This window comes from Anabrus simplex, chromosome 12 (genome assembly GCF_040414725.1).
Source record: "Anabrus simplex isolate iqAnaSimp1 chromosome 12, ASM4041472v1, whole genome shotgun sequence".
NCBI lineage: Eukaryota > Metazoa > Arthropoda > Insecta > Orthoptera > Tettigoniidae > Anabrus > Anabrus simplex.
In genome coordinates this window covers 11,940,617-11,954,403 of record NC_090276.1, presented here as the reverse complement: position 1 = coordinate 11,954,403, position 13,787 = coordinate 11,940,617, and the positions used below count along the sequence as shown (strand labels likewise).

Sequence of the window (13,787 nt, the reverse complement as noted above, 5' to 3'; positions counted from 1 at the left end):
GGCAGAGTGCGATATCGAAACCTAGTTGGCAACTCTAATATTTACATTCACCACATGGTTAACCTATCTCGCTCAGCGTGTATGATGTCTTAAACCCTCGGCCAAAACTAAAATGAGCCTGGGAGACTCCAGCGACCCCAGAAATACCTGGGATAAGCTGAAGTGGTGGTGATTATTAAGAGGAAGTACAACTGGGCAACCATCCTCTATATAATACTAATCAGAGAGAAAAAATGGAAGGGATCCGAAAAATGAAGGTATCGTTCAAAGGAAGACAAGGGCCATGAAGGGCGTGAAAATGAAAGACTCCCTAGGCCTCCATATGTAATACCGTCGGTGTCAGAAAAGAACAAGAGTTGACCAAGGGAGGTCGGATAGGACAGATGAAAGTAAGGAGCCTGGCACAAGTGGAAGCAATGCCAGGAATCAGCTAAGGGCCTGTGGTCGCCAACCCACGCTCCAAAGTTCAGAGCCCCTGAGGCCTCTTTTAGTCGCCTCTTACAACAGGCAGGGGATACCATGAGTGTTATTCTACCACCCCCACCCACAGGGGGAGGATAAGCTGAAGAAAGTTTTACTCAGCGTGTATGGAATTCGGTACAGCGCGCAATCTTTTGCATTTTTCTTCAGTAATTAGTGTTTTTCATATCAGTCTTTGTCTCTCCAGTAGGGTACAGTGTAGTTTACCATAGCGTTGTTAGTACAATACAGGTTTAATAGTTCAGTGTATAAAAAAACTGTAGTTTTATTTATGCCCATGAACTGGTTAGTGTACTTAGTTCATGCATGTTTACCATGTCTCAGTGTAGTTTGGGAAAGGCAAGTAGCAAGAAAGTAACTCTAGGATCAGAGGAGTGTTCCCTTTGTAGGTCATAACCTCCTTCCTGTGTCAGCCATTAGCAGTGGGTGATGTGTTATTCCCTCATTCTCTTTTTAGAATCTGATGATGTTAGTAAGTGTAGTTTTTGTGAATTCAATTTCAATTCCGATCCATTAGCTTTCCGACTACGGGCTGGTTAACACGGTCATATTGCAACAGCTGTTCTTGCGGCAGCAGCATGCTGGTAACAGGGGTAAGGTGATCCTCATTTGTTTTGCGTAACGTCAATTTAGAAGTAAAGCCGTGCGGAATATAATGGGCCTGCATATTGCAACGAAACTTAAGAAGTAATCGAGGTGCTACACTTGGATCTTAGGCCGCGTGCACACCGAGCGCGCTTCGCATAGTGTGTCGCGTGTAGCGTGAAATGCTGTGCGTAGCGCAAGGCGTGCTTGCTGTTCACACCGAAAACTCTACGCCGTGCTCTCAGCTTAGTTTGGCGCAAGACGTTTTAGGGTGGTCACAAACTAATGCCGTTATCCAAGTACACTAGAAACAGTTTACTGATGGATAACAGTTACCTAAAATTGAAAATTAGGAAAAAGAATCGAAAGTGGGTTCATGAATTCAATGAAGAACGAATTACGGTACTTTCAGAGAATTCCATCGTTTGCACAGAGATGCAAGACTTTATCGCGATACATTTTATGATTACTTAAAAATGACAAAAAAGTACCTTTCACCTTCCAAACCCTGCAACTGAAATGTGGCGTCAAGTAGCAGAGAAGTATTGGGAGAAATTCAATTTTCCTAATTGTCTAGGAGCACCGTGCAGCAAACACGTGGAAATTAAATTTCCGGCTAAATCACGCCCTTTATATAATAAATAGTATTTTGCAATATTGTTACAATTAGCATACACAATGAATCATCGTAACAAAAGTGAAGTAAATGTGTGACAAATATAATTAATAAACAGAAATATTTACTTTCAAGCCCACTACTAGCCTGCAGAGTGATATTCTCCATGTTACCACCCTCCATTGGCAAAATTATAAACCGATATGACAGAGTGTGGAAGATTCTATGCACTTTGTCACAAAGTGTCCGGCTACATGGCTAAATGGTTACCGTACTGGCCTTTGGTCACAGAGTCCCGGATTCGATTCCCGGCGGAGTCGGGAATTAGTAAATTGCATTGGCACGGGGGCTGGATGTATGTGTGTATTTATAATCATTTCATCTTCATCATGATGCAGGTCATCTACGGGCGTCACTTCAAAAGATCTGCACCTGGCAAGCCGAACTTCTCCTCGGACACTTCCGACACTTAAATCCACACCCAATTTCATCCTGTCACAATGTTAAGCCCAGTAAAGTGTGACAGTAGAAGTAATATTACTGTATATGTTTACTGTAGGAATGCGATACAACTGTTGTAGATACTTAAGTCCACTTATTTTGCAAAACAGTTACATTTTTATAGTTTTTGTGTCTTGGGTTGCATATTTCTTCTCTTTGAAACACTGCATGAATAATTTCTTCTTCCATAGATTCAGAACCAGCTAGGTAACGCTAAGCAATTAACCAACATTGCGCGTTGTCTGGCGCTTCGCTTAGCTGTAAGATAGGCGTTCAGCGCAGCATAGCGCAGACGGTGTGAACACCTGGATTACGAACAAAGCACTGGTTATGCTTAGCGTGATGCTTAGCGTTGAGCAACACGCGACACACTATGCGAAGCGCACTCGGTGTGCACGCAGCCTTAGTGAAACACAGTAGAGGGGCAGCAGAGACGATCCTGCTAACATAAAAGCATTATCAACCCAAAATAATTTCCAGTGCCAGTATTATAAAATGAATCATGTAAAAAGCAAACACATACTAAGATCCAGCGCAATGAAGAAAGCAGGATATGAAGTGAATACAAACCAGAGACAACAATTGTCTCCTTCGCCATTCAAGTGCCACACCAACATATTGTACTGTATCAGTCAACATCATATATAACTTACTGTACAGAAATGTAATGGTAGGTAAGTCTGTGCATATATCTAGTAATTCATAAACATGTATTGCAAGGTTTGACTCGGTAATAACAAACCTTTCTTACTGACACTGCACTGTTCTGTGCCTTCAAAACTCCTCTGATGCATGCACGAAAATAAATACCAGTCACTGAGATGGACTTGGCCTGTAATTATCCTCAAGCACTGTACATCTAAACATTCATGACCTATGCAACTAGTTGTTCATTTGGTGTGCTTTTAGGGATAAATTTGTTTCCTTCTTTACAGGACTAATCGGACACAGTACCGTATAGATTTTAGGACGGAAGGCACGCTAGTTATACTGATCCCGGAAAAGACCCTGAAATTGATGAACGTTATGCACCTACGGAAGGTGATGATGGTGAGTGATGACGTAAACCTTCAATATCACAAAGATGCAATTTGTGCAATGCACACAGTAAACAAAGGAAATTTCAAGGAGTGCATAACAGTCTCAAGAAGTTAAAAGGCTGAACTGATCTTTACAAATAGGAGCAACAAGTTGAGCACAAAGGCACGAAAAAGAGAAAAATTAAAGTTAATTCTCATAAACCCTCCACATGGTTGAATGCATCAGAGATACAAAAAGTGTTCATGACAGCAATAACAGGAAATGGGCTCTTGCAGCAGCATGACAAACAGGTAATAAGACTTTCCACGCATCAAACTTTTGGCTTTCAAATTTTAAAGTCTTGCCGTGTTGTGTCAAGATAAGTGACATTGTTTTAAGAGTAAGTACAACTGGACAGCTACCCTCTATATAACATTAATCAGTGAGAAAACATGGAAGGGATCCGACACTTCGAAAATTGAAGGTATCGGCCAAAGAAAATGAGACACACCCTAGCCCTCGGAAACCCCTAATAGCTTGCTGTAATTGTTGCTTTGTGACTGCCATATTGTGCGAGCTATAATGCAGAGCAAAATTGTCCACATATAGCAATGGTATTACAGCTGAACCAGCAGCAGCGACAATACCGTTTATGGCAATCACGACCAGAGTGACACTAAGAACCGATCCCTGTGGGACTCATTTTCCTGAATGTGGTATTGCAAATATGCCCTCCCTACTCGAACATGGAATAGACGGAGGGACAAAAAATTCACAATAAATTCCGGCAAGTTACCTCGGAATCTCCATTGAAGCAGGGCTGAAAAGATACCGTATTGCCATGAGATGTCATAGGCCTTTTCAAAGTTTAAAAAAAAAAAAAGGCACCAAATGCTGTTTGGGAAGAAATGCATCCTGGATAGAACTCTCCAGGCGTACCAAGTAGTTAGTGGTCGAGTGAGTGGCTTGAAAATCACATTGGTACTCTGAAAAAAGTCTTTTTCTCCAGACACCACACAAGTTGGCAATTTATCATCCTCTCCAATAGCTTACATAAACAGTAAGATAAATAGGTCTGTAACTTCATGCATACTTAGGATTTTCGTCAGGCTTGAAAACAGGAATGACTATGCCGTCTCGCCACGGAGACAGAAACTCATTCAGCTGAAAACACGAAGGAGATATAACAGACTATTCTCACTAAGGTGTTTCAACATCTGGTTATGGACATTGTCTGGTCCAGGAGAAGTGTCCTTGCAAAGCGCCAGGACCAAACCTAGATGACAGTTTGTATTCACTTCCCGCTCCACTTCCTTCATCGCGCTTTTCACATGATTAATATTATAACACTGCCACTGAAAATTAATTTGGATCAATATGATTCTCATATTAAAATGTACTCTCATACGTCTCACATGAAAATTTACACTCAAAACGCATAAAAATTGGCTGGCAAAAAATATACAATTTTACACATTTTTGAAACAGACAGGTATTCATAAACTGTAGCCAAAGGGATGACACTTGGAATTCCACCACTTGCACAACATGTTTATCCTATTTCAGATAAGAAGATTTTGATCGAAAATCATCTTCTGCGATGGCCAATTTTTGTGCGGTTGTGTGTTAGCATCTCTGCTGCCCTGCTACTGAGTTACATGTGTGTGTGACATGTACATTGATCGAAATGAAACATATTTGTTATAAAGTGCTAGGGCCTACATTGTTCACGTGGACTATTCTTTGCAATTCTTAATAATAATAATAATAATAATAATAATAATAATAATTGCTTAATGTCCCACTAACTACTTTTCAGTTTTCGGAGACTGCTGGAATTTAGTCCTGTGGGAGTTCTTTTACGTGCCAGAACCCTGATAACATCCCTTGTTAGTAATTATATCTTTCATCTTAAATCAAGCTTCCTCAGTGGATCAGTGGTTGGGTGTAGGGCTCCAGATAGCAAAATGTAGGTTCAAACTCTGAGGAGATAGATCTCTGAATGGGGAAAGAAGTCCATTTGACACTCCGTGTCGTATGTCAGCATGACTCTGGAGACGCATTTGGTGTTGACATGCCAAAACGACAAAACTCAGCCGTGGATTGCCCAGCAGAGATACAGTTTACTCTGCCATCTGGTAGACTAAAAAAAAAACCTCAAAAACGACATGTAGGCAGCCAAAATGGTATCAAATCAATATGCCTGCACTCAAGAGCCGCGGCTTCCTTCTGTTAAAGTTGAGATCTTTTACATGCTGACAACATACAGTACCGAATGGACTTTTATCTGCCCTTAAAAAATCCAACTACCCTTCCCAGGTTAGATACCACAATCTTAGGATCCCAAGGCCAACATACAACCACTGACCCAGAGAGGAAGCTACCACTGAAGTATTATATGAAGAACAAAGATTCATAAAACGAGTTCTGCAAAAATGTCCCTCCTCCATCATAGCTACCGGTAAGACTTCACATATTATTACTCAGTAGGACTCTTTCATAAATACTGTCAGTTAAAAGTGCAGACCTGAATGCCATCAAGTTCTGCTGAAAACAAAATTCCAAATGGCTGCAAAGCAACTTGCTGTCTTTTCACATATTCATCCCTTCGATTTTCTTGAATCTGATTGGTTATGCAAGGCCTAGAGATTATTATATTCCCCTCAATGATCAACTTTCTTCATTCAATTTTTCAAATTCAAAGAAAACAGATCACTTCTTCAGTCACAAGGCTTTACCCAGATAAAACATATGTTGACGCTAAAGGGGTCTTCGTGCAGCAGCAGCGACAACACAAAGCTTTTCAATTAAAAAGGTTCTATGTATTTCTGAAGGGTTTGTACACAATAAGTTGGAGCAAGTAGTTTTTAAGACAACCTAAATATGGAGCTGGTTGTATCGACTACAGCATGTGTAATATAAAGGGTCCAAGTTCCATTTTCCTTCACCAGATAGAGCTGAATAATTCACTGTGATTGGATAACTTTGTAAAGATGTCTATTGATAATATTCATCACCACTTCATCATTTTTTTCCAGCACTGGCACAGGGTCCATTGTTCAGCTTGCCAAGTTCTACTTGCTTTTATCCAGTGTGTCATTTCAGGTTCATTAAATATTGACCCAAGATTCCTAGATTAAAATCACAAAGAAAAAGCCTTACGTTTGTGAGGAAGTAATTTAATAATATTTCTACCTAGATTATAATCAACATTTTTTTTGCTAGTTTCTTTACGTCGCACCAACACAGATAGGTCTGATGGCGACGATGGGATAGGAAAAGGATAGGAGCGGGAAGGAAGCGGCCGTGGCCTTAATGTACAGCCCCAGCATTTCCCTGGTGTGAAAATGGGAAACCACGGAAAACCATCTTCAGGGCTGCCGTCAGTGGGGTTCAAACCCACTATCAACATAAAAAATATACAGTAGAAGTCCGCTATAGCTAGTAAGGCATATAACGAGAACCCCGTTATACCGACATTGTTTAGAGATGAGCTATTTACAAATTCAAATTCCAGGAACCACGGTTGGAAAAAGTAAATTCTCAAATACCTAACAAAACATGATGTAAACAAGGAAGTTGTCCATCACTCTTCATTATCATAATAGACAACGTTATAAAAGCAGCAAAAATGAAGGATCAGACAATAAATGCACTTGTATTTGCCAATGCTGAAATGCTATGGGGTGAACAAAAGCAGAAGTTCAAGCTATCTAGATGTTTGGCAAGAAGAATTTGAATGAATGGGAATGATCATCAACCAAACTATAACATTTGCTTTAGTGATGAGTTGAAATATCTGAAGCAGTCCACCTGATGTAAACAAAGAAGTTGTCCATCACTCTTCATTATTATAATGGACAAGGTTATAGCAAAAATGAAGGATCAGACAATAAATACACTTATATTTGCCAATGATGAAATGCTATGGGGTGAAGAGAAGCAGAAGTTCAAGCTATCTAGATGCCTGGCAAGAAGAATTTGAACGAATGGGAATGATCATCAACCAAACTAAAACATTTGCTTTAGTGATGAGTCGAAATATCTGAAGCAGTCCACCTGCAAGGGCAAAATGAATAAGTAGATATTATTAATCACTTTAACTACTTAGGGGGTCTTAAGTTTCTTCCAACAATACCATTAACCAAGAAACAGGCAACAGAATACAAGCTGCATTAAAATTCTACCACTCCGTTTGGCAACTACTATGGGACGTCAACTTTCCCCAAGCTTCCAAGCTTACACTGTACAAAACATATTCTGTACCAATTCTAACATAAGAACTAGACCTGCGAAAGTCGCCTACGGGCCACTGAAATAAGTTCCTTTGCTCTTGTTTCCAGGACACAAGGAGAAACAAAATAAGGAATGATAATATCCAGCAACAGCTTGGATTGGACAAGTCTGTTGTAAACCTTAGAATTAAGCAGATTACAATGGTATGGACACATGAGACAGACGGCATCAAACAGAACCAGAAACAGAAAGGAATGTAGTCAGTAAGAGGAACACAGGAAGATTTTATGATTGAGAAAAGTAAATTTTTGAAGACCTAACAAAACATGATGTAAACTGGCAGAGAAAAGTATAACATAGGTATGGACAGACAGGATGATCTGGAGGAGCTTGTGAACACCAGCACCCAGATTGCTGGAGCAGAGAATTTAAGGTAATAATTACAATTTAGCTCTTAAGACTCCTTATAGCAATCAGTACTGCCTGTTGCCATTTCTTGATGGATGCAGTACCTTTGTATCAGTCTCTTGGCGCAGGCCAGAGCGAAGTGTAGCTTTCACTTAAGTCCCAGTCTCATCCATGGCTGTGACAATATGGAAACTGCTGGGGTATGGGTGGTGCTGAGTAATGACATTTGGAACACAAATAGTGTCCGAGAGTTTTGGAATGTGTTGCTTATAGGGTCAGTCGTGCTACAGTGGCACATTCTGGTCCAATGAGGAAAGCAATGGCAAACTACCTCACTCCTCGTCTTGCCTAGTACGCCTCATTTCGACTCTGCCATTGGTTTTTGCGGTTTCGCTATAACTGCATAGCCTTTGGTGGTGCTATTTGAGGATCCAACCAGACAGACAGACAGCATTCAATTACATTATCTCTATCATATATTAAGAGGATAGTGGACAAAATAAAATTTGGTATCATGCTGTTAAATGACGAAGAGGTTTCCTTGTAACATCCATATAATCTCATGGAGTAATAAAGATCTTTTAAGCAACTTCTAAGACATGATAATTGCTCATATTTCCAGTAAACTATGGAAAGGAATACGTAAACACCTGTTTTCACACCTCTTATCAATGAAACGAAGATGGTACCCCAGGGTCTGCAGACAATATGTTTTATTGTGCTTCTATATATGTTAACAACTGACACCTCAAAGGACTGCCTAGAAGTGAGTGGGATGGGAAGAGGAAGAAGCAGAGTTATTAGTTTTCTTTCTGCAGTGCAGTGTTTATTTAGTTGCAGTTTGCTACTCAGTTCATATTTAGCCCATTTAATGGTTTGATCAATCGGTAAGTACTAACATCCCACGGTCTCCACACAATAACAACCAGTGACACAACACTAATAATACCACCACTCAAGTTCTCAAGGAAACTAACAAAACTTGAAAAAAAGACAAGATACAGCAACCCAGCACATCAGTCCATGCTGACATACAAGAAACTGTCATCCAGTATTTTCAGGTTTTCATTTGATATTACAGGGCTCCCAATGGTGGGGCTTGATTCAAAGAATAATTACCCCTAGTCTACTGAAGCTGTCACTGACACAGCACAAGGCAAGGAACATCAAAGCTTGGTAATATCATCACATGGTTAACGTTTACAGAAGCACAATAATAATTACGTAATCTATGAAGTGTACCAATTCATGATGGATTCGCTCCACAGAACAACGGTTCCTTTCAAGTACAAACCTGTCGTTCAAAGCTTTATTTGCAGAAAGACTAGCTAAATAAAATGTACTGGTACTGGTGAACAAAAAACACAATAAAGTTTATGATTTTCGAATATTTACACTTGTTATCAGAGAGATTCTGTACAGGACGCATCAAAATTCAATACTTCAACTTCTAGGGATGACAGGAGAGAGAAAAGCAGATATTTTTTCAATTTATTCCATCTGTCAAATCAACAGTTGAAGTGGTTGTGAATAAAACTATTACGTATCACTTTAATTGTAATTTTTTTAAATAAAAACTGTTCAAAAGTGCACCATGCCTTTGCTGGCAGGACCTAGTGTTTACAGTGCACTATGTCTTCTGGTATAGGCTAGAGCAATTTTGTTACTCTCATAGATCTGTCTGTGTCTTATCCTTGGCTTTGACAATATGAAAGTGACTGAGGTATGAGCGATGCTAGTAATGCCAATCCTTAAGCAGCCAGCCCCTGCTATGAATGGTGTGAAAATGTTACTCATAGGGTCGGGTGGTGTATGCATTTCAGTGGGCTTGGCAGACTGATATGTAATAGCAACTCTGGCTCGGTGAGGAAAGCAACAGGAAACTACCTCACTCCTCATTTCACTAGTACGCCTCTTCAGTGATGCCTAGGCCATCTATAACAGCTGATGGCAGAGCTGTTGAGGATCCCACCAGCGGAATCGCTGACGGACTGAACATACCTACAAAAGTGCACCGCTTCAATACACGCTCTACAATGACGTGCCACTGCCTGTCATTCACATTGAAAGACCCCAGGCACGTTCTGTAGAGAATACACAGTTGCAAGCACCCGAGCAGCGAGCTCTTCCTTGAATTGCTTGTTGCCACTTATACTGTTCCATTGCTCTGCTCAAAACAAATGAAAATGTACTCCGTGTAATCACAGCAGAGATATTGCATTTTGACATCATGGCATGTTCAACAGAATATATAATATTGATGGTTTTGAAGAATGAGTCATAATTAATTTTAACTCTTACAGTATAGTTTCTGATTATATCAGTCAATAATTTGCATTGGACCCATGATCATTTATCTTTTGGTCCCTTTATCATCCCTAGAAGTTGGAATACTGAATTTTGATACACCGTGTTGAAGTGACTCAATACACTGTTAAATACTTCACTTACAATTAATACTGCGAACACTGTTCTGGGTGATTTCCAACAAAAGAGTAGTGTTACAAAAATGTTGCAAACTTTCAAATGGGAAGACTTGGGTTAAGATGAGCTGCTTGACTAAGCAGTATGTTCCAAGCTGTCAGTAGAGAGATGGTGTGGAATGATATTAGTAGCCTACCCAAACAAGCTTGAAAGAAGTTTTTAAAAGTAAGAAAGATCATAATATGAAGTTGGAATTCAAGAAATAAAACTGAAATAAGTGTTTATATGAAGAGGAATTAGGGATTGGAATATTTTAATCAAAGACTAGGTAAGCAACTGCTAGGGAATCTGCCACCTGGGCAACAGCCCTAAATGCAGATCAGTGGTGAATTGATTTCCTTCCCTGTCAACTTAGACATACCAAACAGTGGTAGCCAGAAGACAAAACAAAAATTGTTTTAAAAGACTGAATGCTCAATTATTTACCCCGGTCAATTTGCAACATAACTTCTTCAAACAAAATGATTTTGTAATAAATGCAAGTATGCTGCCGACAGGCAATTTTAAAATTCCCCGTCTACTACAGTTTCCTCAATATGAAATGTTTTACTGTCTTATGGGTGTAGAGTGTAGCTTTATAAACATCCCAGGCTGATTTACAAATCCACTGCTTTAATATAAAAATACATAGTTTTGAATCTCCAACATGTAGATGTAGTTAACAGCGACCTTTAAGATCCAAGAGAAACTACTACGGTAAGAACTTTTGAGATTACAATGAAATTCTACATCTCAATGAAGGCCTTCAATTCTAAATCATGCAGTCACCAACATGAAATTTAAAGAAAAATGGATGTACAGGTATAAATATGCTGTCAGTACATTACAGCAACGTAACTTACATGAGAATCCTCCCACCCGAATGATATACAGTAGTGAGGTTATTTTGACTTACGTTTAGATTAGAAAGACAAGCTTGACCTCAAATTTAATTATGAATATGAAGAAGCAAAATACTTCCACCCATTCCATACCATACAATTTTCCAGAAAAGTGTACAACTACATATCATATTGGGCAAATAAAGGACAATTGCATGAAATATTATGAGCAATTTTTTTTGTAATGAAGGTACGTCTACTTCAGCAGAACAGTCACAGTTAAAAGAGAAGTGGTCTGTCAATTTCAAACAAACAGGGAACACAAATTTCTAAAATATTTGTATAATGCACAGTTCTCAACTAGTCCAACATCTACTATCATCACCAATGGCCCTGCTTAGTCGAGTCCACATTATTCTGCACCTATGTTTCAAAAGTCAATACACTTCTATGTTAAGGATAACAAAAAGCAACACAATTTATCACATTTGATTCAAATGCATGTTTTTTTAAATTATGCTCCAAGCATACTGTAAAAACAGGGATACAAATAAATATTCAGTATGAAATGATTCCCACACTTCAGTTATTAACCTACATCAAAGTTAAAACCCAAAAATAGTATGTGTCTTCTGCCTAGAAGTCTCCCTACAAATATTACCTTATGTCAAGCTTGTGCAGTGATAGGACATGCAAAGTAAGAATTAAATTACAAATGTCACATCACCGTTTTCAAATCATAGCAATTTTATGCTATGGGAAACTGGCATAGACATTACAACTGTGTAACATTTTTAAATGATATCCAAATTACTCCCAAAACATAATTTTCAGACAAAAAATTAATAACTATAAAAATGTCAACAAATCTTGGTTGCAAGTGTCTTCGCTCTGCCCAATTCAAGTTCAGAACTTATAATCTAAAAAACACCATATGTGATAAACTGCCAAAACGTAATATTATTGGTACAATAAATAGTTAAGCAAAAACCTAACCTAAAAGTGAAACTTTCTTCCGATGGTGCACTCGTATTGGCCAAAAGTGTTTATTTTATTTAAAGTACCATGTTAACAAATCCAAATTTAGATTTGTACAAATGGTGTAGCACAAACCACCAAATTTTTAGAAGTAAATCTTAAAGCCAAGTGAAGCAAGTTCATGCAACATTCATGCTTAATATCCATGCTATTACTATTGTTAATAATCCAAAATCAGTAGGAGAAATGTGAAAACAGGAACAGCTTATATAGCAAATACATGCAAATATATATATTATATCTCTCATGGTGCATAAAAATGGATCAATAGGTTATATGGCCCAATATAAATATTGTACTTCATAATAATTTCCTGAGAGTCACTTCAATTTTCAAGTAAAATGTGCATAAGCTGAATAAGTCATATTAATGAGATACAATAATATTGTGACATCTGTCCTAATATTTTTAAATTATAGAACTACACTCTTTTCTAAATTCAGCCTTACAGCAAATTATTTAAATCGATTGCCGAGAATTGAAGTTACAACACATGTCCTAACCTTACCACATCACAGTTCAGTCAGTGACAGTCCAAATGTTTGGTTAAGTACCAGTAAACACAATAGAAAACATTTTATTCCCTTAAAGATTTACCAAATGAAGCCATGTAACCTGTTGAAATAAGACTACTACCACATATTAATAACCATCTAGATGAAAATACAATCCTACTACTTCAACACAGTCCAAGAAAGGACTGTCAGATCCATGCCCACTATTTCCTAGTGAATGACTTGTGGCACACCCTCCACAATAGACCAATTAATGAAAATTCAATCCATGAAGTACTATAACTTAAAGCAGACGATATATGCACACATCAGGCTGTTTATTTACAAATAGGACACGAAGGTTGCATGTCTGCTAACCCAAAATATACCTGGCCATAATGTCAAATATTAAATGTAACGCCTGCCACAAAACATCACACAAGTGCGTGCAAAATTATTTTGCTGTTATGTGCATATATATAAGGAGATAATTCACTTACCAGATGAATCAGAAGGCCCTTGAAATGGGTCTGTTATTTTCTGCCGCTTGTTTGGCGGCCCGTCGACGAGATGATCGGCCATATCTCCCCTGTTTACCAAGCCGTGCCTACTAGCCTACACAGTATCGTATTTAGAGGAATTTCAATCGGCTACACATGGTTCTTTTGATACTCGAGAGCATAAATGATGCTTGATTAACAACGTGCCAATAGTTCGATGTCTGATACATCCCTCAAGGCACATATTAATACTTCACAATCACCGATTGAGCTTAATGAAGCTCCAAACTGGCGGATGAGCCTACACTGTTCCACTCTCCATCTTCCGACGGAACTCACACAATGATCCAAAAGTAAATCACCCACAATTTTTCCTTTTTAGACGGTTTCTTAACACACATTGACGCAGTGAGATAACACGAAGCACATCACGGCACTAATAAGGCGAAAAAACGCCCCTTAGGAGATGTATAATAACAATAATTTCAAGAATATATTCCAAATTTCCACACAGTCCCAGTTAGTCAAAATGGCGGCTGTTGATGAAAAGTTTTTCTACGCTTGTCAGAAAATTTCCGACTATTAATGAGCATTCGGCATTCCT

At 38.7% G+C, this 13,787-nt stretch overlaps 1 protein-coding gene across 2 annotated transcripts in view; it reads right to left on the bottom strand.

The window, feature by feature from the left end:
* LOC136884354 (CREB-binding protein) overlaps nucleotides 1-13,691 on the bottom strand; it is a 263,590-nt gene extending 249,899 nt beyond the window's left edge. For both annotated transcript variants that reach the window (XM_067156476.2, XM_067156477.2), the window contains exon 1: nucleotides 13,184-13,691. In XM_067156476.2, coding sequence (XP_067012577.2) covers nucleotides 13,184-13,265 — 82 coding nt within the window. In that variant the 5' untranslated portion in view covers nucleotides 13,266-13,691. The remainder of the gene's footprint in view (nucleotides 1-13,183) is intronic.
* Nucleotides 13,692-13,787: the final 96 nt, after the last annotated feature.